This window comes from Phymastichus coffea, unplaced genomic scaffold (assembly GCF_024137745.1).
Source record: "Phymastichus coffea isolate CEN01 unplaced genomic scaffold, Cenicafe_Pcof_1.1 PCOF00002, whole genome shotgun sequence".
NCBI classification, from domain to species: Eukaryota; Metazoa; Arthropoda; class Insecta; order Hymenoptera; family Eulophidae; genus Phymastichus; species Phymastichus coffea.
This window is the reverse complement of record NW_026706813.1, coordinates 14,748,385-14,775,299: the sequence shown is the minus strand read 5'-3', so window position 1 is coordinate 14,775,299 and position 26,915 is coordinate 14,748,385. Positions and strand designations below refer to the sequence as shown.

Sequence of the window (26,915 nt, the reverse complement as noted above, 5' to 3'; positions counted from 1 at the left end):
ACACGATACGGAAGATAAGTATTGCAAGTCAAGTGACTAAAGGTGAATTCAACTGGGAAAGATCGATGAGGTTGGAGCATATGTCAATCATAAAGGCAAAGTCACGTATACTCTATACGTGCTTAACAGAGTGGTGGTTAGCTCTGCATCGAGAGATATTATACAAATATTTTTCCCGTTTGCACGACTTATTTCCCCCTGTTACAGTTTAAAAAAACGTACTTCCATAATACATAAATGATATTTGTCGAAAAAAACCTCATCTACTTTCTGTCAACAATAACCCAGGGATGTCTACAATCAAAACATACCCACAATCGAAACTTTTAACCCTAATGAAAGTCAAAACAATCATTTTGCAAATACTTATTACGTTCATGGCTGTTCTCACACAACCTTAAAAACAATAAAACAGAATCTCTCACGACATTAAAAAAAAAAACAAAAAAAATTAACAATAGTTAGGTTAAAAATGGATCTGAAAATATCAATTTTAAAATATTTTAAAAATCCATCTCGAAGCAATATTTACAAATACACAGCCGGTCAAGCACTTTAACCCCTTGACGAGTAAAATTAATAAAATTAGTACATAGACGGTAGTATACTCGTACATAATTGATCGAAAGTACTATCATTTGAACTCATTTTCATCAGTCTCATCATGAAGTTAGGGGTAGTATTTTTTCTCACGATAGCCAAAAGTAAAAGGTGAAGGTGCAACTTTGAGGTTCAAATAAAGAAAAATTGCTTGTATAATTAATAAATTTCGTAAGTATAATAAGTTTACATACTACCTACGTTTTCACAAAAGTAGAATTATTAGAACTAGTAATCAATAATTATTAAGTAGTCATGCAAACTAATGTAATTTACGTAGTAATTCACCATGACACCTAAAGATTTTGTAGATGATAGAATCAAAATGGGTATCAAATATATATATATATATATATATATATATATATATATAATTCGTTTTCAAGGTAACGTATGGTAATAAATTGGCCTTCATTATTTATAATTTTATGTCCTTGGTTATTAAATATTAGTCGTTTTGTGGTTTGAAGATTATTATTGGTCGACGAGATCATATGTTCGTTGCTTTTTCTGATAGGCATTACTTCCTTTACATTTTTTGGTAAGTTACGTGAAAGGGAAACTGTTATGTACTCGTAGTTTTTTTATCCTGGGCTATAGCGAACGTCAAAGTCGTATTCTAGTAGTTTATAGTACCAATGCTTAACCTAATATTAGGCGTTTTGAGATTGTGAAATCAAATGAAGGGTTGGTAATCTGTTATGACAGTGAATTGTCGGCCATAAAGATAATAACGGAATTGCTAGATGCAATATACTATCGATAGAAATTTATGTTCAATCGTACTATAAATGGTTTCGGGTTTAGTGGAGACTCTAGAGGCATAGCAAAGAGAAAGATATTTGTGCTTATTTTTTGCTCTAGGTACCCGGCGGTAGCGTACTGTGAAGCGTCTATCGTCACAAAGAATCGTTCGTTGAAATCAGAATTTATGAGTATCAGCTTAGTGGTTAGGCAATTTTTTAGGTTTCAAACGCATCTTTTTAGACGTCTTGTCAAATAAACGGCGCATTCTTCTTCATAAGTTCGGTAAGGGGCTTCGCTATCTTTTAGAAACCAGGAATGAATCGGCGATAATAGCCGGAAAGATCAATGAACTTTTGTATATTTTTGATAGTTCTTGGTGTCGGGAATTCATTGACGGCGCGTACTAAAACCTTGGTAGGGTCCGGTTTTAGACCGTTTGAAGTTAAAACATTATCTAAATATTTGGCCTTATTTCTGTATGGTCTATGTTTTTTAGAGTTAAATTTTAATCCTGCATCATAAAAAAGTTCTGTTACGTGCAGGTATTTCTCGTTATGTGCAACGATATTTTTCACAAAAATATTTAGAATCGAGGGCACGTGCCAGTGTGACGAGCAATCGTGAGGCGATGAGAGCGGCTCTGAACTCGAGCCTCGGAATAGTCATCCGTGCGGGTGCGCGAGTGGGAGGCTGAAGACTGCGGATGAAAGCCTGCTTAGTCTTAGCTCCGAGCATGCCGACTGTCGGCCACCCACCGTCCGAGGTCGTACGCGAGTATACGTCGCTGGCCATCGCGCGTCGAGTGGCGTCGGAGAACGCGTGAAGCTGGATGAATTGACCGCGCATGTATCCAAGCTAGAAAGGGATGACGAGGCCGCTCATGGAACTCAGACTGCCCCTTATCGTGTCCCACTTGTCGGTCCAGATCCGAGGAAGCTCTTCGTCCCAGGTGAGTTTGGCCCTCCAGAGGTCCTGGATGACGAACTTAGCCACGAGAGTGACTGGTGCCAGCCCCCCTAGTGGGTCGAAAATTCGGACCAGCTCGGCCAAAGCTGGTCTCTTGGTGAGGAGGGTTTCCACCTCGGCTGCAGGAGACAGGAACTTTAATTGGTCCTTGACGGGATCCCAGGCCATCCCGAGCTCGTTGCCGGGCCCTTCTGTGGAAAATTGCATCCAACTCGGTCGTAGACGGTCCTCACTTGGTACATCCTCTAGTAGCTAAGGCTCGTTGGCGACCCATTTCTTGAGGGCGAAGCCGCCCGCCTGGAGTAGGGTGATGAGCTGATGACGGCGTTGCTTCGCCGAGGGGATGTCGTGTCCGCAGTTGAGAAAGTCGTCGACATAGAGCTCGCGTTGTATGGCGTCGACGGCGTTTGGGTACTTGTCGCTGTCGTCGACGCTCAGCTGCTTCAGGGTGCGGATGGCAAGATAAGGCGCTCAGGTCTCGCCATACGTCACAGTTAGCAGCACATAATGCTCCGGGGAGTCGTTTGCCGAAGAGCTCCAGAGGATGCGTTGGAGGTGCACGTGATGGTCAGTGACGAGGATCTGACGAAATATCATTTTGACGTCAGCGCAGAAGGTATATCTGTACCTTCTCCAGCGGCTGAGGACGTCCGAAATGCTGCTATGAAGTTTTGGGCCTGCATGGAGGGCGTCGTTGAAGCTGCGGCCGGTGACAGTGGGTCTGGAGGCATTGAACACTACCCTCAGCTTGCGTTCATTGTCACCCTTCTGCCAAATGCCGTGGTGCAAAATATAGTGGACTGGTGTGGATAGATGGGCCAGTTCAACAGGTGATACGTGTCGCATATGGCCTAATTGAAGGTTCTCGCTCATGAACCTCCTGTAGTGGATCTGCAAGTCAGGATCTCGAAACATTCGTTAATGTAGTGAGATAAGTACTGCCCCAGCTTGTGGCAGTCCGTCACCGAGCGAGCCCAATGCCTCGGCTTTGACAGGCTGGGGGACGTCGTAGCGTCTCGCGAGTGGCCGCTCGCATATGACTCCTCGCACTCGCAGACGGCAACCGAAATCCTGTTGGCGTGTGGTACCTCCTCGGTCTCCCAGAATCGTTGAACCAGACTAAGCAATTGTTCGTAGCCAGTGTCTGGGGTGGGATGAGTTGTAGCGGACGTACACACATGACTGTTGGAGGAGCGGCGGTCGACGTTGCGATCGCTGGCTCCAGTAAGCGTCCATCCGAACACCGTACGCTGGGGCAGCAGCGATCCATATCGCTCAACTCCGGGCCTCATGACTCGCTGATAAGCATCGGCGCCCAACACGATGTCTGTAGGTCAAGGCTCATAAAAAAATGGATCGGCAAGTGGCAGCCTCCGACGTCTCTGTCGGCGTGACATTGCCGATGGTGTGCAGTACGAGGGCGTCGAGGTTCCAGTGGCAGTTGGTTGATGGGTCGATGAGGCGGATGAGCGTCTGGAAGCGAGCAATGTCCATGACGGTACCGGATACGCCCGTAACTCCAACGTTGACACGGCGAAGGCTGCAATTGAGGCGTCGGGTGATGACAAGGCAGACGAACGTATCGTCGGAGCACGGATCAAGCAGCGCTCGGACGCTCTCCCTCCTCGAGTCGAGGTCGCTGAGAGTCATTGCAGCGGTGGGCAAGATCGATAGTCATGCGGACTTCGACTTGCGAGTGGGACTCTCTTGCGTGACCATGTTTGGGTTTGGGTCCTTGTTCGTTTCGCTTCTGGATCCTCTCGGTCGCGTTAAGTGGGTCGCTTACCGGTGCCGTCATGGATCAGCGTGTGGTAATATCCGGAACAATTTCGGCAGGATGATGTTGACGGGCAGTTGCGAGCGGTGTGGCTGCTGCTTAAGCAGTTGTAGCAGAAGCCACGGTCCGTGACGAGGCGGCGACGCTCGTCGAGCTCCATCTCGCGGAACATGAAGCAATGCTCGATGTAGTGCGCTTTCTTGCACGCAGGGCAACCTCGCTAGGTAGTGGTTGCGTGAGTTTTGGTGAGTCGTGGTGTGCGAGCGGATCCGTTGGAGCTTGACCTCACCGCTTCTATTGATCGCAGCATGCGGCATCGGCGTTCCAGGAAGTCTGATAGCTGTTCGAATGTGGAGTCGATGTCGCGGTCATCTCTCTCCTTCGCCTCGATGAACTCTTCCCAGGCTCGTCGGGTGATGCTGTCCATCGCCTCGTAGCCAAGATAGACAAACCAGTTATGCCACGACTCAACTGGCCGGCTGAGGGCGAGCAGCTGGTTACGATGGCGTCTGAGCTCGTCCAGCAGATACTGCAGTCCCTTTGCCGACTCTTGTCGGATGGTGCGCAGGCGGAGAAGCGCTTTCATGTGCTCCTGGATGAGCAGTCGTCGTTGGTCGTAGTGAGACTTGAGGGCGGCCCACGCGATCGTGTAGTTGGTTTCAGTCGATGGCAGTTCCTCGATAGCGGCCTTCGCGCGTCCACGAACATGCATAAAGAACAGCCTGTCCACGTCGCTGAGGTCCGGCTCATTGTGGTAAACAGAGGTAAACAAGTCGCGGAAGGATCCTCAGTCCTTCTGCTCTCCGCTGAATCGCTGGATCTCAATGCGGGGCAGTCGTGCAAGTCGTCGACTGGAGACGGTGTTGTGAGCAGCGGCGCCGTCGGAGTTGTCGCCCCGTTGGGTGTCCGGCGAGAGCCGCTTGTGGAGGTCATTAAGAACGCTCTGAGCTCGAGCGTAGAAGCCCTCCGCCTTCTCGTAAAAGTTACTGTTGAGGTAGTCGGTGATCGCTGCGTCTCCGTCGTCAGTGGTGAGCAGCTGCACGTGATTCGCCGAGAAATTGAAACGATACACTTGGCCCAGCGATGCTCCAACTTCTTTAACCCGTCTGAAAAATACGTTTCCTCGAGGTCTGAAAAGTAGTTTTCCGTGGCAGCGATTACCTCCTCATTCGACTCAAATTTCTGCCCGACGAGTGACTTTTTCAAGTTTGGAAACAAAAAGAAGTCGCACGGGGCTAAATCTGGAGAACATGATGGATGGGGCAGCAATTCGTAGCCTAATTCAACCAATTTGGCCATGGCGACGGCGGAGGTGTGAGCCGGTGCGTTGTCATGGTGGAAGAGCACTTTTTTCTTCGCCAAACGGGGCCGTTTTTTCTGCAATTCGACGTCGAATCGGCCCAATAATTCGGCATAGTACAGCCCTGTGACCGTTTTGCCCCTTTCCAGGTGGTCGATGTAGATCACACCTTGTGAATCCCAGAAAACGGTGGCCATCACCTTTCCGGCCGATGGGGCAGTCTTCGCCTTCTTCGGAGCACTTTCGCCGGGTAAAGTCCACTGTTTCGAGTGTTCCTTGGTCTCTGGTGTGCGCAATTACAGAATTCCAGTCTGCGGCGGAGATCATCTAGCATCAAAGCTTGAGGCAAATTTATGTGATACGGATGAAATCTATGAAGCTGCAAAACTCTACCGGCTGTTGTTCTTGGGATTCCAGTACGTCTCTGAATTTCATGCAGGACACGACCCAAGCGGTCTTTTGAGATGCCTACGATCTTAGCTATCTTGCGCACCTTCAATCGTCGATCTGCCAATACGAGATCGTGACTTTTTGTCACGTTATCCTCCGTGGTAGCCGTTTTCGGAGCACCTGGACGTAGCTCTTCAAAAATCGACGTGCGACGACGTTGAAACTCGTTAAACCAATTTTTGACGGTCGTCATCGAAGGAGAAGAGTCACCGTATACAGCATCCAAGCGCTTTTTGATTTCGCTGCGTGATTTCCCTTCCAAAAACAAGAATCGAATCACCGGCCGATACTGCTCTTTTTCCATTTTTCAAAATTCAACGGACACACTTGCTTTCACACGCTCTCAAAAATAAACTACAACTCCGATCCGGCTGAAATCTTGACAGTAACCGTCGAGAAGGTTGTACTACGTGAAAGAATATTTCTTTTGCGAGGGTGGTGCCATCGGGCGGTGAGGCTAAGTACTTATCGGACCACCCTCGTAAAGCTATTCCGCGTCACATTTTATTGTCCACAGTTGAAAACTTTGAACGTAGAAGTCAACACTGCATAAATTTAACGGCGGTATTTTTGAACATATTATGAGATAAAAGTTTGTGTTACAACCTTGACCATAACTCTATCTGTAGTCATTGTCTTGTCTTCATTGGCTGGGCATTCCCACCTTTCCTTAATTGGCTGGGTAATCAATACCTCGCCTTCATTGGCTCGGCATTCCCACCTTGCCTTAATTGGCTGGGTAATCAATACCTCGCCTTAATTGGCTGGGCATTCCCACCTTGCCTTAATTAGCTGGGTAATTAATACCTTGCCTTCGTTGGCTGGGTAGCCAACGTCTTGTATTCATCGGCTCAGCATTCTCACCTTGCCTAGATAGACTGGACACTCCCTCTTTGGATATATTGGTTAGATTGGTTCACGTTACTAAATGTGGCACGAACACACGTAATGATTAAATCAAAAACGACCTTGATAATCGAACTTTTATTTATCTTGGTTATTGCATTATTATTATCATTATTATTATTATTATTTTTTTTTTTTTTTTTAACAAGGAATTGCGGAATCCTTTTTGCGGATTCCCCTTAGTCTTGATATCTAAGGGGGTATGTGGGACTCCCCAAAAAAAAGACAGGCCTACCCACTAAACCGCCATCTCCTTCTTGTCCTTCCCCCAGCCAGGGACTATGTTGATATTACTTCTGACTGGGGGGTTCTGTCTGTGTTCGTTCGTTCGTATCGTTTCACCGTGCGTCGTTACGTCGCGTCAATCTCTCTGCTCAGTCGTCCTTCAAACAGTCGTCCGCGTTCTTACGTCTTAGTATGGTTTCCGTATAGGTAGCGACTAAACGCCACCATTCGGGTTTGTGCAGCATCACTTCTACAATATTATCGGGGGTGATGTTGCCAACTTTTGTCTCTAGTTCTCGTCTGAGTCTTGTCCAGCGGTCACACCCGAAAAACTTGTGTTCCACGTCGTCTCGTTCGTGTCCACAATACTTGCAGTCGGGTGTTCGTACTCTGTTCATATTGTGGAGTTACCGTCGGAAGTACCCGTGGCCCGTCAAGAGCTGGGTGACGTGAAAATTTACATCACCAAAATTCCTTCCGAGCCACGGTCTCACGTCCCGTATCAGTCGTCTCGTCCATTTGCTACCTCGTTCTTCTGTCCATCGGTCTTGCCACATGTTGATCGTCCTTTCGCGTTCAACGATTACCGCGTTCTTTCGTCCTATGTCTGCGCTGGTCCCGTAGATCCTTTTGCGTTCAGAGGCAAGAAGATCCACGGGTATTACGCTCACCACCACCAGGACAGCCTGCGCAGAGACTGTTCGGTAGGAGCAAGCGATTCGCAGAGCGCCCTGTCTCTGTACCATCGTCATTGTCTTACAGTACTTCTTTGTCTTCAAGGAATCTGCCCATATTTCCGTGCCGTATAAGAGGATCTAGTGAGCTGTCGCCATTAGCAGTCGCCGCTTTCCTGGTCTCGGTCCCGTCGTGTTTGCCATCAGGCGGCTCAAAGATGCTATCCTCTCTGCCGCTTTTCGAGCTGTCTTCTGTATGTTAGACCAGAAGGTTATCTTCGTATATATCGAGGGTTACCCCAATGTACTTGACTTCCCCTTGGTTTCCGTTTCGTATGTACCCACTCTCATGAGTAGTATCGTCTGTATGCGTCTTCTCGTGAGAAGCATAAGTTCCGTCTTTTCTGTTGCGAGTTGCAGTCCGTGTTCTGTCATCCATCGTCCAACTCGTCTCATGGTCTGGTTCAACGTCAGCTCCGCCAGCTCGGGAGATCTCTCCGTGATCACCGCCGCCACGTCATCAGCGTAGGCGACGAGGGTCACTCCGAGTGGCATCCCAAGCCGAAGCAGACTATCCTAAAGACCATTCCAAAAGTCGGGTCTCAGTATCGACCCCTGAGCCAACCCAGCGGTGACCTGTCTCGTTACCTATCCTTCGATCGTCTCGTACGTTATTCGTCTGTTTCTCAGATAATCCTCCACAACCCGAACCAGGTACGGTGGGATCCGAAAGTTGCTTTACAGCACCTCCAAAATATCCACCCACCTTGCCGAGTTAAAAGCATTTCTGATGTCGAGCGTCGCTAGCAGCACAATGGCTCGCGCCGCATGGCAGTGTCTGTCTAGTTCCAGGAAAGAATCAATCATCTTTTGGATCGCTCCAATCGTCGACCGACCCGTTCTGAAGCCGAATTGCAAATCTGAGAGACCCCCTCCGGCCTGTATCGCGTCCGTCAGTCTCGGTCTGAGTAATTGTTCAAAGAGTTTATCAGTACTGTCAAGTAAACTCAACGGTTGGTAGGCCGAAGCCGTGCCAGGGTCGCCCTTACCTTTTGGGATAAGAACGAGCCTCGCCTCTTTCCACCAATCGCTGAACGTTTCTGTCGTCAAGCACGTATTGTACAGGTCGAGAAGTATCTCCGGCCGTAGACGAGCCACGAGCCGGAGAATCTCGGCCGGTATTCCGTGTGGTCCCGGGGCCTTGCCCGTCTTCATTGCATTCGCTGCTCTGATGAGATCCTCAGCGGCAAAGACGGGGGGCGCCGATGCGTCAGCGTCGTCCGTCACGTTCTTCCGAATCAGATGCGTCGGAAATAGTTCGTCAACAATCCGTCCTGTTGTTTCGGCATCTTTGTGTTCGGGTGCAACTCGGACCCCTAGTTTACCAGTCACAATTTTGTATCCTGTCCCCCAGGGATCCTCGTTCACCCCCTCGCAGAGCTTCCTCCAGCATCGCGTCTTGCTGTCTTGTATTGCTCGCGTCAGCGTCTTTCGTGTTTTCTTGTACGCGGCCTGAAGGTTTTCCCTTTCGGGTTCACTTCCAGCCCTCGTCGCATGTCGCCGATTTGCCAGGCATATCTTGCGTAGCTCGGCTATTTCGTCCGTCCACCAGTATTGTGGCCGTCTTTTTTGTATCTGTCGTCGTTTCGGCATTGTGCTGGTGCACAAGCTGTTTATTAATTTCGCCGTCTCGTCTGTCAGTCTTTCCGTTCTTCGCCGGCCCGTTAGCTCAGGAGGAATCTTCGACCCTGGGGCTGATGCCGCCATCAACTCCTCCGAAAATTTTTGTCAGTCAAGTTTGTTAAGGTTCCACCGCGGGGGTTGGTGGATTCTCGTTTGTCTAGTTTCTGACCGTCCCGCCACTTCGATAACGATATATTGATGGTCGCTGGCTGTATAGTCCTCGACCACCCGCCACCCCCTCAGCCGTGGCAGGATTCTGTCCGACGTCATCGTCACGTCAGGGATGGAGTCTCCAATCCCTGGTCGTCTGTACGTCGGCGTGTGTCCCGTATTTACTACTGCTAGGTCCAACCTTGCGGCCATTTCCAGCAGCAGTCGTCCGCGTCGGTTCGTATCGTTCATTCCCCACTCGATCGCCCTCGCATTGAGATTCCCCGCAACTATGACGTCTCCGGGCAGGTCCCTGATCCCGTCTTCTAACAGCGCCGCCTTCCTTTCGAACTCCGCCGCAGTGTAGTTGGGTGTCAGATAGACGCTGACATAAGTGACAGCGCCGACTGTAGCCCAGACGTAGTCGTCCCCGACTCCGCGGTTGGAGACTCTAAATTGAGCGGCGCCCCTTACCCAGATAGCAGTGGTCTCTGTCTTGTTTGTAATGTATGTCTGGGACATCCTTTTCCTGTATGGTTCACACAGGATCAGAATGTCCGCGTCATGTTCGTCGGTTACCTGCGGTAGGAGCATGTCTGCAAGTCCTACTTCTATTCAGGTTTCCTTGTACTACTCTGTCCGTCTTCCGGCACGCCTCCTGCACTCCTCCAGCGCGGCCCGGAACACGGCACACCTGCCGTTTCCGGCGAGGTGGGCGACGTCCCCATGCCCGGCCTCAGAGCACATGGGCAGACCGGTTCTCCTTTGCATTCCGTCGCGTATGTCCGGATGCGCCGCATTTGCGGCAGCATTTCGTCCTGTCCTTGCCCGTACATTCGGCCTTCACGTGGCCGAAGCCCAAGCACCTGTAACATTTCGTCACCGTCAGTCTTTTTCGGACGCGGCAGTGCACCCAGCCAATTCCGATCCGACCGCGCCGGAGCAGCGCCTCGGCTTCCCACGATTCCATTTCGCAGACCGCCATATACTGCTCAGCACGGTTAGGACCGAAAATGTGGACCCGAAAGTCTGTGTCTCGCCCAGACTCTCGTCTGAGCACGTCCGTCACGTCTTCCGGAGTCGCAACGCAGTCCAGATCCATGATCTCCAATTGTACCTTGGAAGTCATAGCCCTGACACTGCCCGCTTCCCCGATGGCCTCCTGGATCTGTCGTTCAAACACGTCGCGTCCGTCTGGTTTGTCTGCGTCTACCTGCAGCTTCAATAGGCACAGACCGTTCTTCGTCTTCCTCAGGGTCGTCACCTGTACGTGACTCTCCTTCGGATCGATCGTTGTCCGAATTTTTCGTACGATATCGGAGTATGACGCGTCTGTCTCCGGTTTGACGAGGACAGCGAGTCCCCTTTTCTGGTGGGCCGGTCTGTCCTTGTCAGGTCGATTCCTTGCGTCCATTTTCTTTTTTGTCTTTTTCCGTGTAACGGTCTGCCAGTCTTTAGTCGAATCTGTCGTCGGTGGCCTCTTTTGTGAGGGCTCCGGCGTGGTTCCGGTCAGCGAACGTTTCCGTTTCGTCTGTGGCGTCTCTGCGTTGTTGTTCGTCGTCGTGCTTGTCTTGTTGCTGTCTCGTCGGTATCCTTCCGGAGCTGTGTCCATCCGCTTGTGCAGCGCAATGTCCACAGTCTCGATTCCAGTCTTCACTGTCATATTCATGTTTTTTTGTATGTTTGCTGCTTCGGCCATTTTTGTCGCCGTCTCTTGTATTAGCCTTAGCAGTTCAGTCATGTCTCGTGTTTTGTTTGTCGTGGATGTTCGTCCTGACGTCTGTTCTTGGTTGTCTGTGGCGGAGGCGTAACTCACCCCGCTGCCGCCACTTGATACACTGTCTGCCCTCTGTCGTTCTGGTATGTTCAATATATTTTTGTTCGTATCGTTTTGTTTGGTCCTCCTCTTCGCCATGCACAAGGTACGGCCCTCAAAATCCTTGCCGCTGCCCGTGGCCACCGGGGCTTTCACCCGATCGGAACCCGGGGTGGATACTCCCTGAGAAGGGATTACCACTTGAGGTAAATCAATATTTTCTTTGTGCATTTTCCATATTTTTCTGTCCCGTTATGCTAGAGGTCCCTCGTGGTCGCGACTCCACGAACCGCGCTGGGACAACGCACGGCCCCTGAGGTCCCCCCCACTGTGTGTTTACCCTGTGTGTTCAGTGTTCCCCCCTGTGGTGTGTGCGTGTATGTAAGTGCCCATGGGCAAAACCGGGCTTCGTTCACTGGGAGAGCCCGTTTAGAGAGATCCCCTTCACTCGCTTTCGGGCGGCTCCGTTTATAGGAGTCCCCTACCATTCGCTTTTCGGTAAGACCCGTTTATAGGGTCGCCGAGCATTCACTTCCCTGGTTTGCCAGAAGGCATATGTGTGTGAGTGTTTGCGTAGTGTTTGTGTGTGTATGTGTATAAGTGATTAATGGTTGGACACATCGGCAGAATACCATTATCTTTTGCATCATTTGTGAGCTATATCTTCCTCTTGGCCGACTGCGTTATGGCGTTGCTGCTCAGAGCATTGACGCGACGGACAACGTTTCCACCGGGCACGTCGTGGACGTTGGAAGCTAGCATTTGCCCAGTGAGGTGTTACCACTCACTGGACCAGCATTATTATTATTATTATTATTATTATTATTATTATTATTATTATTATTATTATTATTATTATTATTATTATTATTATTATTATTATTATTATTATTATTATTATTATTATTATTATTGTCTAGTCTCTTGTGCTTCTTTCAGTCTTTTCTTACTGGTACTCAATCTCTGCTTTGCACAGACACTACGACAACTGACAACAACTGACAACAACTGTAACTGACTTTTGGGTCTTGTGCATCCCTCTTTATATCAGGTGGGTGGTTGGGCGATAAGTCCCTCTCTTAGCCTCTCGGTTTCGGGAGGAGTGGAGTAGGCAGTGATGTGTTCATTGGTCCGTTTGTTTCTTCTGATTTTCCTCGCTGGATTTTCGGGCCCTGATTGGAGCGAGGGCATGGAGAAAATCAGGGGCACGGACGCAAGGGTACAGGCCTTAGCTCGTGAGATGGCTCTTCAAGTATCATTCGCGGCCAAGATTAGTTTAAAATTTCGTAATTATTAATTAACTGAAGTCGGAATAAACATAATTGCCCAATATATAGTTTATACACTACTTATATTAACAACCAATATTATAGTTAAATTCGCCGCAAAATACAGTTCTCAATAATTATCTAATAATAAAATATAATAAAATAGAGCGATGCTTGTTATCTCGCACGCTACGTTGTATAAATTCGTAGATTAATTTATTATAATAAAAGTTCACTAAGTAACAGTGAAATCATTAGAATTAACGTATTTTTTTCTATTTTCTGCTTAAATTGAGCTCCGGAGCGGAAACTCGATAAGAGGTTTTGAGAGGCCAAAATTATTTCTGATATATTGTTGAAGTCTAAATATTCAAGTTCAAAAAATATTATTTCATAATTTCTAATGCCTACTTTCTAGTTGGAAAGGGAAAAATTTGTTAGTCATAATGTGAATAGGATGCAGACGCGATCCCATGGCCCTCTTCTCTTATCGGCATCTCGGCGCTCACGTGTTCCGAGCCTGCATGCACTTCATATACTCGGTTCCCACAGCTCATGGGAAACGGTTTCACCTCTGCCGTTGGTCTTAATACTAGGAAAAATTATTCTTTTGAAATTTTGAAAATTTTGATTATATGTCCCGCCGTCACAATACCTTATCTAAACGTAGAAGTTCTCGCTCTTTCCGAATCCGGGATTAAAATTATAGGTTCCTAGCCTATTCAAAAAATGACTTTGACCTTCAAATGACCTTGAAAATAAATCTCCAGGTCAAATCCGATTTCTGGTAAAGGTGTCCCTCATTGTCCCAAACAACTTTTGTCTGAACAATTTTTTTGTAGAATGCCAATCGTAGAAAATTTCGGGGTGGTTCCTTTAAAATGGGTCGCCCTGTATATTGTTCCGTAATACGATTCGGCTTGTTGTTCAAATGTAATTCTAATGGTCTGAAGTTTGTTGTTTCATGATACGTTTCGTTTATTATTTGTAAAATTATATCAATATACAGTGGCGTGCATAAGTATTTGGCTAAATAAAATCATTTAAAGTTTTGCTGCTACGTCTAAAATGGTTGTAGAAGACCGTGCGCCGGTTCATTTTGAAAAGTAAAGCAATTCCTTCGTATCCCGCCGGTATTTCTTTTATTAAATTAAATATTATGTTTCTTAAGATAAAAAAACAAATTACTGTTTAAAAATTTTTTTTTTACATTGAATCGGTTATAACTTTTGAACGGCTCAGCAGATATTAAAAATCGAAAGTGTAAAAGTTGTATGTTTCTGTTATCTTTAAAATGAGCGCAATAGGATCCTTTTTTATTGAGCCGATAATCAGTTACAACGTTTTTTATAAAACAATTGCCTTTTTTTCATCTTTGATTATTTCGGAAAATATACACTGTAGAAAAAATCTCCAAAGAAAAAAAAGGTTGTTTTTAAAAGTAGAATAATTATTCACTATCAAAATTGCATGTTCTAAAAAAAAATTTTTTCATGTTTTCACCGTGGGTAAAATGTCACTATCGAATGACTACAAATAAATAATATAAATAATACTTTTCCATCTTCATGTAATTTTATTACAGCTTCACAAATTTGTAATTTCGTGCATTTCGGCATCTTGTTGATGCACTACTAATCAGTAAATGACAAATTTCGAATTCAATATTATCGCAGAAATGTAAATACGAGTATACTATTGCTTAACTCTTTCCTACCTAACGTCCCTTGGGAAGGACATGGACTAACAATGAACTTTTTGAAAAATCAATCAGGTTTTTGAGAATTTCTGAAAATAAAGATATTTGTAATATCAAATAAGCTTTACTTATGTTTATTATAGTCTAACCGGACATTTTTAGCCTTTCAAATTTTCAAAGTTTGAAAAAATGAATAAAATTTTTGGTTCAATTTTATTGAAAAAATTAGTTATTTATAGCTTAAAAAATAGCTCAGAATGTGAGAGCATGCTTCAAGAAAATTCAGGTAGGAAAGAATTAAGCTATTACTCTAAAGTTAACACGAGGTCGCGAAAAAAAATAAATTGTACATAATGATTTGATTACTGTTGTAACGATCCAGTCTGATTTGCCTTTTCTTTCGTTTCCCACTACGAAACAGCAATCCGTTATAAATAAGAAAATTGAAGAAAAACGGTATCAGAACTAAGGTGCTACTTCACATGTATACGTAAATGTATTAGGGTAGTTCGTCGAAAATCAAGACCATATAAGGAGTCCTGTTTTTCACTTATGTAACTTTAATTACAAATAATAATTTTAATTATAACTTTAAGAGACGATTTTTCCTGAAAAAGCGATTTATACTAAAAAATTTGTTATCTTCGACTTGATGTTTTAAATCACTAATTTTTTATTTCGAGCGAGCCATTTCACGACAAAACCTGTGAAAAATTCATGCGAATATAAAAAATAGTGTCGTAGGGGCTACCAAGCATAAAAAGGAGCCGTTTTCGCAAGTATAAATTTGCTCGTCGCTGCGGCAAGACAACTTACGATCTTGCCTTGCCTAGCGACGCGAGCACTTTTTGAAAGACATAGCTAAATGATAAATTTTGTAATGATGTAACGAAGGGAAATAGTGATAGATGGAAAATCACTTAATTTTAATTATATTCAGCAACGTTGCGTCAGCACATTTGCTGACCTCTTCAGGCTGATTTCTCTCGTAGTCAAATTATTATAGACAAAAACGAATAAATCGTAGCTCAGTCAAAATTAAGGTCACTTTAATAATTTGACTATGAGGGAAATCAGCCTGAAGAGATCAGAAAATGCGCTGACGAAACGTTGCTGAATATAATTAAAATTAAGTGATTTTCCATCTATCACTATTTCCCTTCGTTCCATCATTACAAAATTTATAATTTAAACAAATCATAAGGGAATCAAAACAGTATGTTACGTAAAGACTCAGCTATTTCCTGAGATCTAATTTCATTATTCAGCAGTTAGCCTACTATTCCTTTCCTATATGATAATCTAAGTTCTTAACTCATAAGACTCTCTCTTATGAGAAAAAAGCAGCCTTAGATTATCTCCTCTTTCAAACTTAATATTGCCTCGAAATTGAACTGAGTATTCGTTGCGACGCTGTCGGGCTTTTCCTTGATAGATACAACAGTACTTAGTTGTATTTCAAACAGCCCATCGAAGCAGTAAACTACGTGGATAACACTATGTTCGCTATGCGTTGGTCGTAACAATATCAAAACAGAAAGTACTTTTACGTGTCAACTTTTTGCTTACTTTCGGAAACGCAATTATTAATATATCTTAGAGTTCGAACTATTTATATAGATAACGTAGGATAAGAATCAAACGTTACACTGTATTCATGGTACTATGATAAATACTGTAATTCTATGTTGTAAAAGTAATGATGTAATTCTATGTTATGAAAGTACGATAGTAATATTTTACCCACGGTGAAAAAATGAAAAAAATTTTTTTTTACAATATGGAAGCTTAATAATGAATAATTATTCATTATTAAAAAATAATTATTTTACATTAAAAAGACAACCTTGTTTCTGTTTAAAGTTTTTTTTTTACAGCTCATAATCTCCGAGATAATCAAAAATGAAAAAAAAGGAAATTGTATTACAAAAAACATTGAAATTTTTATCGGCTCAATGAAAATGAATCTTGTTACACTCATTTTAAAGATAATAGAAATATACAGGGTGTCCCATTTTAAAGGAACCACCCCGAAATTTTCGACGGTTGGCGTTATACAAAAAAATTGTTCAGACAACAGTTGTTTGGGACAATGGGGGCAACCTTTCTGTGAAATCCGATTTGACCTTGAGATTTATATTCAAGGTCATTTGAAGGTCAAAGTCATTTTTTGAATAAGGACCCCATTTTTTATCCCAGATTCGAAAAGAGCGGGAAATTCTACGTTTAGATAAAGTATTATGTTGGGGGAGCGGTTCACCCCCCCCCCCCCCCATCCCACCGGGGCAAGGGTGAGATTAATAAGGTATTGATTACCCAGCCAGTGAAGGCAAGGTATTGATTACCCAGCCAATGAAGGTAAGGTATTGATTATCCAGCCAGTCAAGGCAAGGTATTGATTACCCAGCTAATGAAGGCAAGGTGGGAATGCTCTGCCGATCAAGACAAGACGTTGACTACAGATAAAGTTATGGTCAAAATTGTAACACAAACATTTATCTCATAAGATGTTCAAAAATACCCCCGTTCAAATTTATGCAGTGTTGAATTCTACGTTCAAAATTTTCAACTGTGGACATCAAAACGTGACGCGGAATATCTTTACAAGCTTGTATGATGCGTTGCATCATATTTTGCCGTGTTGTTGGTTGCTGTGCATAAACAACATTTTTCAAATAGCCCCATAAAAAGAAATCTGGACTTGTCAGATCTGGTGATCTTGGACACCACTCAGTAATGTCACTACCAATGCCTATCGATCGTCTTCCGTATCGCTGGTTCAAGAAGTGACGAACTTCTTCATTAGTGAGCGATGACACGGTGCACCATCCTGTTGAAGCCATAATCGTCTTCTGGTTTCCAAGTCCACATCTTCCAATAATTCTGGTAATTCATTCTGCAGGAAATCAAGATATGCTGTGCCGCTGACATTCCCATAGAAAAAATAAGGTCCTATCAGATAACCATTTATTATACCGCACTAAACTACGAGGCTCCATCTATGCTGATTATCAACATGACGTACTCAATGAGGGTTCTGGATAGACCAATAATGACTATTATGGCGATTGAGTTGCCCTTTACCACGAAATGTAGCTTCGTCTGAAAACATGACGTATCTGAAAAATTCAAGATCTTCACGAATCCTTGCTTGTGCCCAATTGCAGAATTCGAGTCTGCTGCGGAGATCATCTGGCATCAAAGCTTGAGTCAAAGTTATGTGATACGGATGAAATCTGTACAGCCGCAAAAATCTAGCGGCTGTTGATCTTGGGATTCCGGTACGTCTCTGAATTTCACGCAACGAGATATGATGACCCAAATCAACCATTGCTAAAACGACGAGAATTCGTGGATCATCGTTGTTTGGCATCATAATGCGACGACGATTTCTGCGTATTCGGGGTCGACGTCTCTCTCTTTGCTCGATGATTTGGATTCTCACGTGATTCGAGTAGTGAACCCTCCCTGGGTAATTTTGGCGGTAATACCTTGCCGCAGCACGATATCGGCCTTGACATGCCCCGAGAGACAACAGAATATCAACAATTTCGTTTCTTGAATAATCCGGCATATTCCCTCCTTTTAAGTCAACTAAGAAAATTACACTTGAACTATCTTGAGAAGGACTGTTCGCGAATCACTATTGTCATAAACAATACTAAAAAAGTGTTATTAAACAATTTAGTTGAAACTTTGTAGGCTTGTCCGGAATCACACCAGAAAAAAGAATAGAAATAACATGTTATCCCACAAAATGCAAAATGACACTTCTCGTGAAGGCTTTGAATACATGAAGTCAACTTTGAAAATCAACCTGAAGTTTAAGCTCAAGGTCACTGTTGTTTGACCCTACAATTTTTTTGGGATATTGGGGTTATTAAATTATTGGGGTTATCGGGTTATTGGATTATTGGGTTATTTGGGTTATCGAGTTATTGGGTTATTACAATTAACCTTACCCTTGCCCGATCATCCCTGTGCATAGATGAAGAAAATCATAAATTTGACCCCTACATAACCTTAGGCGAAAGGGGAGGGGTTAACCGCACCCCACACATAATACGTTAGCTGAACATGAATTTTCCGCTCTTTCCGAATCCGGGATCAAAAATATGGGTTCCAATTCAAAAAATGACTTTGACCTTCAAAACACCTTAAAAATAAATCTAAAGGTCAAATCGGATTTCACAGAAAGGTTGCCCCCATTGTCCTAAACAACTGTTGTCTGAACAATTTTTTTGTACAACGCCAACCGTCGAAAATTTCGGGGTGGTTCCTTTAAAATGGGACACCCTGTACGGGTAGTACGGGTAGTACCCCGTAGCTTTTACACTTTCGATTTTTAAAATTTACTAAGCCGTTCAAAAGTTATAACCGATTCAATGTAAAAAAAAATTTTAAAGAAGTAATTTATTTTTTCAACTTAAAAAACATAATTTTTTATTTAATATAACAATTACCTGCGGGATATGAAGGGTATTGCTTTACTCTTGAAAATGAGATGGGCGCGGACTTCTACAATCATTTTAGACGGAGCTGCAAAACTTCAAATGATTTTCTTTTTTTTTTTGCCAGAAACTTATACACACCACTATAGCTCGCCCACCCTTCATTCGAATTTTACATGTAAAAATGAAAAATCGACTGAATTCATGGTAAATTCGGTAAAAAATATATGACTAAGGGTGACGAATCTAGCCTTAGTGTTTTGTTCCTTTGATTTATTTAACCATGAGGTATGAGAATTTTATTTACATTATTTACATACTTGTAAACTAGATCATTTATTATTTTGTAATATGTTAGTGTGGAATTATTCTTATTTTATAATTTTGTACTAATATTTACACAAAGATTATCACATTTTTACGAATCCACGAGATTTTTTAGAAGATTTATAGTATCTTTTTTAACTCAAGTTTAGCTAAAGTGTTTATGATTATATCCGTGTCAAATCTATTTTTGTATTCAGGGTGCATTTGTCGACTCAAATAGTCACTGGAATTATTTTTACCTTGTATGTAAATAAATTCAAGATACAAATCTTGTATTGCCAAGCACCAACGCGTCATACGTGCATTATTAAATTTACTTGATGTTAGGAATGTAATTGCTTCGTGGTTTAAGGTATGACTGTAATTTATTTACCAAATCCATCCCGATTAGTTCTTTTTCTGTTGTAAAATAATTGATTTTGCTACTTTCCAAAGTTCTGCTGATAAACCATTTTCATCATTGTTGTCATTAAGTTACGATAAAATTGCTGCAATAGCATAATTACTCGTTTTAGTTGTAACAATGAATGATTTATATGATTCAACATATGAAATAATGATTTTTTGGTCAAAGACTATGATTATTTTGTGAAAAGTTAGGCATTGTTCATGTTTCCATGAAAATGTAACATCTTTCTTTAATATTTCAAGGAATGGTAATGTTAATTCTACATAATTATTTGTGAATTTTTCTTAGTAATTTATGAAACTTAAAAATGATTGTAATTCAGTAACATTTATAGGTTCTTTGAAGTATTTAGTAGATGTTAATTTTTCAGGATCTGGCATAATACCTTCCGTTGTCAAGAAATAACCGTAAAATTCTATTCTGTCATGACAGAATTTTAACTCCTTGGAATTAAACGTAATATTATGGTCGATAGTCTTTATAAACAATCTTTCTAATTATGTCAAAAGTCGCGGAGCGAATCTTTACATCATCCACAGTAGTTAGAAGGAAATTTTGAAAATGAGCAATAATTTTGTTCAAATCTTCAAAATGTACCAAATGTACCGAAAGCAGAAACATTGAATTCAAAAATTCGTTTTAGGGTTATAAAAACTGTGTTTTTTTTTAGTATTTTCTGTAAGTCTAATTTGCCAATAAATCCTTGTTAAATCCAAGCTAATCAGAATTTCTTTTTTATGCAACGCATTAAAGGATTTCGTCAACTGACGGTGAAGCTTTGTAATCGTCGAAGAGTTTTGCATTTAATTTTTGCGCATCAAGACATAATCGTATTTCTGTTTTGTCCGCTTTAGAAACGATTAGCATTGGGTTAATATAAATACTTCTTGATGATCTTGTAACGTAGTGCAATTTCGCGTCCGTTCCTAATTCAGGTAGCTTGCGACTGCTCGCACAAAATTATTTAAGGTGGGGATTCGGAAAGCGTAAACGTTTCCACGACTGAATAATCCACCGAGCTAAACGGATCAAAACGCGCGTTAATAAATTTTACGGAATGAAGAGTGATTTGTAAACTCATTCAACAAAAATAATGATAACCTTAATTAACGAAAACAACTCGAAAACGTAAATATAACAATAACAAAACTCCTGCTCGTCACGCGATCGACAAAATCTCTCCGCACCCGCAAAGAAGTACGAATCGGCGGCAAGACTACCACCTTATCCGCCTTCACTACTACTCCAGCGCTTCGAAATACACAATAAAATCGTCTCACAACTTATCCTATCAACGGTCGCTCATACGCACACACTCGTGTCACCTCGCCGGAAACCTCACGCACAGTGGCGTAGGTTTCTAAGCGATTAGTACCTGAACGCGACGCAGCCAATTTTATTCTTAGCACTAAAACAGAATCCCGCATATCGAGCGTGTATCCTCGAAATTCAAATCATAAATATCGGCGAAATCGAGAGGGTGCGTGACGGTCCGTACTAATAGCTAGTACATATTGATCTCCGAATCGACGCGAGGATAAGCGCGCAACTTCTTCCTTCTCTCTTCTGTCTATCTCTCTCTCTTTCTCTCTCTCTCTCTCTCCCTTTGCACTTATCTGCCTGTCACCTGTGTTTTCCTTCACCACTTCCCTAGCATCACACTTCAGAAAAAAAAAAGTGCATGAGTCTGTGCTCGCAACGCACACATTCGCAGCCTGGCGCGGCTCGCCGACCCCGATGAGAGCCCGACGGCAGAAACGACGGTCTTACCGGGATTCTCCGTCATAATCTAATTATATTGAATTTTCACATTTTATTTTTTTTTAATGTTAATTTTATCTATAGGGAATTGGTACTGGAAGTTGTTTTATAAAAAATCATTAGTCATTTTTTAATCGTAATTCATGCTCGTAATCATTTGTAAAATCGGACTTTTTTTAAAATGCTTGATTGTTTTTTAATATTAAAATTTTTAGTTTTTGTATTTAATATTCATTTAGCGTAATGCTCATATTTATTTTTGTTTGAATTTCATATTTTATAATCAGTTAACATAATTAACTAGACTAATTAGCTGACATAATTAGACATGACTAATTAGCTCACATGTCCACGCCTAAGCATCGCTTCGAGACCTCGCGAAAAAGATTTATCAGGATCCGCTCGATCTACGTGCACCATCCTTACATCCGTGCACACACAATCTTATACATAGCAACCCCGACCTATGCTTCCCCGACGAAAAAGATTACAGCTATCAGCTGATACGGATAGGGTGGCCAAAGGGCAGCACCCCACACACTAGCACTGAACAACGTCCAATCAACGCATCCAAAACACAGCCCCGATACACACACACGCGCAGACCAACCTCGCAAGCACCGGAATGCGACCAAAGAGAGCGGTAACAACAGACAACTTCGATTTCAAAATTTCAAAAACTTGCTTACTGCAAACTAATTTATCTATTGGCTAATTTTTTTCAGATCTACAGCTCGATAATTTATACCCTAAAAGTTAGTTGCAATAATAGATGCACGCCGCATTATCGCACTTGTCGGCCGTAGTTATGGTGAGAGTAAGAGAAGAGTGCTTCCCCTCGTTGCTTTTTTGGGCATCTTACATGTTAAATTTGTAACGGAGAATTAGCGACCGTTCCCGTCCGGGTAGCTCGCGGCCGTCCGCAAAAATGATGTATTCGGGGATTCGGGAAGCAAAAGACGTTCCCACGACTGAATAACGCGTCGAGCATAAACACGTTAAGCGCACAGATTCGAAGTCGGGATGAGAAGTGATACAGCAGCGAATAAACACAACAGCGGATTAACACACTAATCTTTTACTTGTCAACAATCGATTACAATACGGCGATCTTACGTCTATACACTACGAGCGGCACAATAATAAACGCGAACGCGAAGGTGACTCGGTGGCTGTTCAGCCTGCCGATTCCCTTGTTAGAACTAAATGTTCCAACAAATGCCCGACAAAACACTTTCCGCCGTTAATCTATCAACGGGGTAGCCAGCAGATCTGCCGTGTTACCACCCATAAGCTGGCGCCCAAACATACGAAAGAGAGCGAAACAAGATAAAAACACGGCACCGACCTCGACCTTCAGCCTCTCCGACGGTTGGAACGCTCTACAGTGTGACGTCACTGGTGCGCACCTTCTCACTGACCATATCGCTGGTGTTTGCTATTGTAGCTATTTACCTTCTTGCTCGTCCTTTCGCTCGCTCCACAATACTGCCTTAATCCGTTTGTGACGAGAGCAGGCCGTGTGCCGGTTTCTCGTCTGCGTTTATCCCTCCTTCTCCACTCGGCAAGGCGTGGTGTCCAACGTTGGGCGCATTAAAGTATGCGCCTAACACTTGGTCTTTTTGTTTCAGCGCCAAGGACGGGCCAGCGCAATTGAAAAGTTGAAAAGCGCGGAGAGAGTGAGAAAGAGAGAGAGAGAGAGAGAGAGAGAGAGAGAGCATTAGGCCTATGCAGAGATAGGCAGGCGCGCGACGTGTGACCGATAAGTGGCGCGTCGCGTGCCGCCTAACTAATAGGTCAAGAAGGGATAAGAGCGAGCGCCGCTGAGCGGCCGCGAGACGAGCGAGAGAAAAAAAATGCGTGCGCGAGTCCAGTCTAGTTTAGAGTGCAGAGAGTGCAGGTTTTGGAATAGTTGGAAGAAGGCCAGCTCTACCAGCAACAGCTTTATCCTCGATTACGGCCAGTCCCGCTTGCAAGGAGAACCGTTGTCGCCTGCAGATTTTGGGTCTACAACCTCGACCGACGTGTCCTGCAGATCTTCGCCAGCAACTACAGCCAGCATCGTTCGGCAGCAGCCTGACCAGCAGCGACGACCGACACTCCCTGCAGCAGTGCTTCGTTGGAGGTTCTCTACGTTGCGAGGAACATTAACAAAAAAAAAAGGTCAAACCTTCTTTTCTTCTCTCTCTCTCTCTCTCTCTCTCTCTCTCTCTCTCTCTTTCGGAGACAAAAAATAAAATTTTAAGTACGTTTTAAATCTTGAGTCAGATCCTTCAATCAGTTATTATTTTAATTCGTAATTAATAAAAAGAAATTGTATCAATAAGCTAGGGCCATTCTGTGTTAGATCTTATACATATTTATTGATACAGCAATATCAAAAATAAATTTAACAGTGGTGAACGCAGTACGAGCGTCAGACTAGGGATTAAGCGATTTTCGAGTGCATTTTAAAGAAACTTGAAACAAAAATTAGCTAGACCAGGTACTGTACTCTGAAAAAAATTCTGAAAACGAAAGGGAACTTCGAACAATTAATCCGTGGCTAATCGAACGTGAGAGGAAAGGGGAATCGAGATAATCTAGCACTCTGACGTGAGAGGCAAGGGGACTCACGATAATCTAGCACCCCGACGTGAGAGGCAAGGGGACTCACGATAATCTAGCACCGGAAAGGAAACAGAACTTACTACGTCCACGTCGTTGTTTCCGGGTAACGCTAAAAGTAAGATAAAATAACTTTTGTTTTGCTTTTCTTGTATTACAAAAAGCCACTCATGTCTGAAGAAGAATCAGCAATCAAACAAAGGTTCCTAAATTTACGTTGATATGATCTTCTGAAAGTTAGGTTAAAATCTAAGAAATCTCTGTCATCATGTAAGAAGTTACATTCTTTTAGGACCTAATATCATAAAACAGGGACTGCAGTCAAAAATATGGTTTACCAATAAAAAATGCGTTATAACCTTCAAATAACCTTGAAAATTGATGCCAAGGTCAAGCTAATCAAAGTAATTAACACCATTAGAATTTATTGATCTTTCACAAACATTATGAACGGTAATATTACCAAGAAAACCACGTTATTTTAGAAAAAGTACGAATAATCGTTTTTTCAGACATTTGACCTTCATTTTTGACCTTCCCAAGGTCACAAAAATAATTTTTGCATAAGACAATTTTGATTTAAAATTTTCCGCTCTTCCCAAACCCGCACTCAAAAATAGGGGTTCCCATTTGAAAAAACCATCTTGACCTTGAAATGACCTTCAAAATTAGCTTCAAGGTCAAAACTAATGGTACCGTCAAATGGCCCCCTTTGTCCTGACCAACTTTTGTCTGAAACATTTTTTTGCAGATGTCGTGGTTTAGAATCAATTCGGGTCCATAGATTAAAATGGGTCACCCTGTAGATAGTAACCACCCTCAACGCTACTTAACTTTGCAAATCAACAGAGCATCTCTAGTATACCCTAAAGTGTTGGTTTATAGCTATATTATATATCCATATAATATAAATTTCAATTATTAAAAGCTTGTTTCACATCTCAAGTAATCAAAATTAATCAAATTATCATTTTATCATAATTCATTATAATTAATTAGTCAAGTAATCATAACATAAACCGACAAGATTTTACAGTGGAATGTAATATTATATTCTTGTAAGTTTTCGAAATACTGAATCGGAATGCGGCTTCAGAATAGGTCCATCACCTAAGATTCTTGAGATATCATAACCTAAAATCGTGAAAATTACAATATTTTGAAGACATTTGAATAAATTCTTTTTCTAAAACCAAGTAGAGTTATGACAAAGCAACATTCTTGCCCATTAACACCTATATTTTTTATTAGAGTTATTTCTTTTCTTCATCATGATATCATTGATTGAAGTTAAGTACTTTTGAATCTCGATTGCCTTAACCCCCGATCCCTGTAACCTGTGATGATATAGCCTCAGACTCCTGAACGCCAATTCCATTAACCCTCCACACTCATGTAAACTGTGATTTTAATGTTGTTACAAACTTGTTAACATACTCAACATCAATCAATAATATGTCGATGAAAAAAAAAAAAATTCTAATCCGAAATATGAGTTTTAATAGGTAAGAGAGCTTCTCTGTCATGACTCTACTTGTTTTTGGAAAATAATATATTCATGGTGTTAGATAATTTTGAACATAGCAAATAATCGTGAGTTTTACGCTTTTAGGTTAAGATATCTCAAGAACCTTAGGTGATGGATTAATTACGAAGTCAGATTCAAATTGAAAGCATCGAATACCTTTGTATATATACTATTACGTTTCTGGAATTTTTTGGATATCTACCTGTGTAATTAATCAGATTATCATTTTATACGAATGACTTTTAAATTCATTAGCGATGATTTTTGTTTTTTCTAACCTTAAAACCGTATTGAATATTAAAAAATTGTATTTTATTAAATTTTATTAATCCTCATTCATCTCATTTCTACACAAAATATTGAATTAAGAATTTAATCTAAATATATTTTTATATTTATTAATAAGCACCCTTCATTCAATAAAACTACACCTCAAATATGTAGTATATAAATCGTCAAAATGAAAAATATATACATTAATCCAAAATTCGTCAATTTGCGACCATAAACGTTATAATAGTGTTACATGTATCCTCCAATCGCTGTCATAACGATTGAGGCATTAAATTTTATCCACACCGGTTAACATAGTTATCCTTGTTTTCACACATAATAAATTTTATTATTTTTAATATTCGATGAACTTTTATTTTCTATATGTTGATGCTAAATATATTTTGTTTTTCATTTTATATTATGCTTCTCTTAATTTTGACACTCAATTCACCACGGGATAATTTTTTCATAGGGAGGCATGCCCAACGAGCTAAGCACAGTTATTTCGGCAGCTTTTGTGGTAAATGAAAATCTTGAAAAAATTACAAGTAAATATCTACCACCTGGAGACAATCTTTCGACAACATTATCTTCACCTCAGTTTTCTCAAGCTTTATCTTTGTTTTGGACTGCTTTGGAATCTGGACAAGCCGCTCCTGTAATTCAACAATTTGGTTTGAGTTCAGAAGTAGTCAAAGCTGCAACAACCGGTAACATTCTACAATTTATAATTGCCCTTGAAGATGGAGGTGAAAGCCATCGTAAGAATTCTTCAAAATCTGTTCAAGAAGAAAATCAAGACAAATCACAACAGCATCAGCAATCCTCTCAAATCTCCGGTTCTTCATCAGAACCTAAGAAAGATGATGATGACGAAGGCATGGCTCTTGATTAACTTTACACTTGAAATTCTTTCAAAATCTTTTGAAAAATTTATTAATTATATGTCAGTTTTATATTTATTCATATTACAGAAATCCCAATAAGAAAATAAACTCTTGACATTCATATCATTAGTTTCATCGTTTTTTTAAAATCTTTTATACCGTAAATTATCTTAATTAAATAGTCATTACAAGAATCTAAATCACGATTATTAGAACTAGGAGTATCTTTTAATGAGGCACATTAATGAAATTGCGAGAACATGTGCACATATATGCATGCTAAAACCATCTATAAGTTTCTGACAATGTACGATAGGATGAGATAGAAAAAAATACATAATATCAACGGCTCATAAGCTTTTAGTACACAAGGTTATTCTGTTTTGTTATTACCCATATAAAATCCAG

The 26,915-nt window shown here is 42.0% G+C and overlaps 1 protein-coding gene across 2 annotated transcripts in view; it reads left to right on the top strand.

Annotated features, from left to right (window-relative positions):
- The window catches only part of LOC131663286 (proteasomal ubiquitin receptor ADRM1-like), a 228,247-nt gene extending 201,601 nt beyond the window's left edge, over nt 1-26,646 (top strand). Inside the window, exon 4 of one of the 2 annotated variants that reach the window (XM_058933607.1) lies at nt 26,093-26,646. In XM_058933607.1, the coding sequence (XP_058789590.1) occupies nt 26,093-26,515 (423 nt within the window). In that variant the 3' untranslated portion in view covers nt 26,516-26,646. The remainder of the gene's footprint in view (nt 1-26,092) is intronic. The other variant, XM_058933610.1, reaches the window with a different exon arrangement.
- Nucleotides 26,647-26,915: the final 269 nt, after the last annotated feature.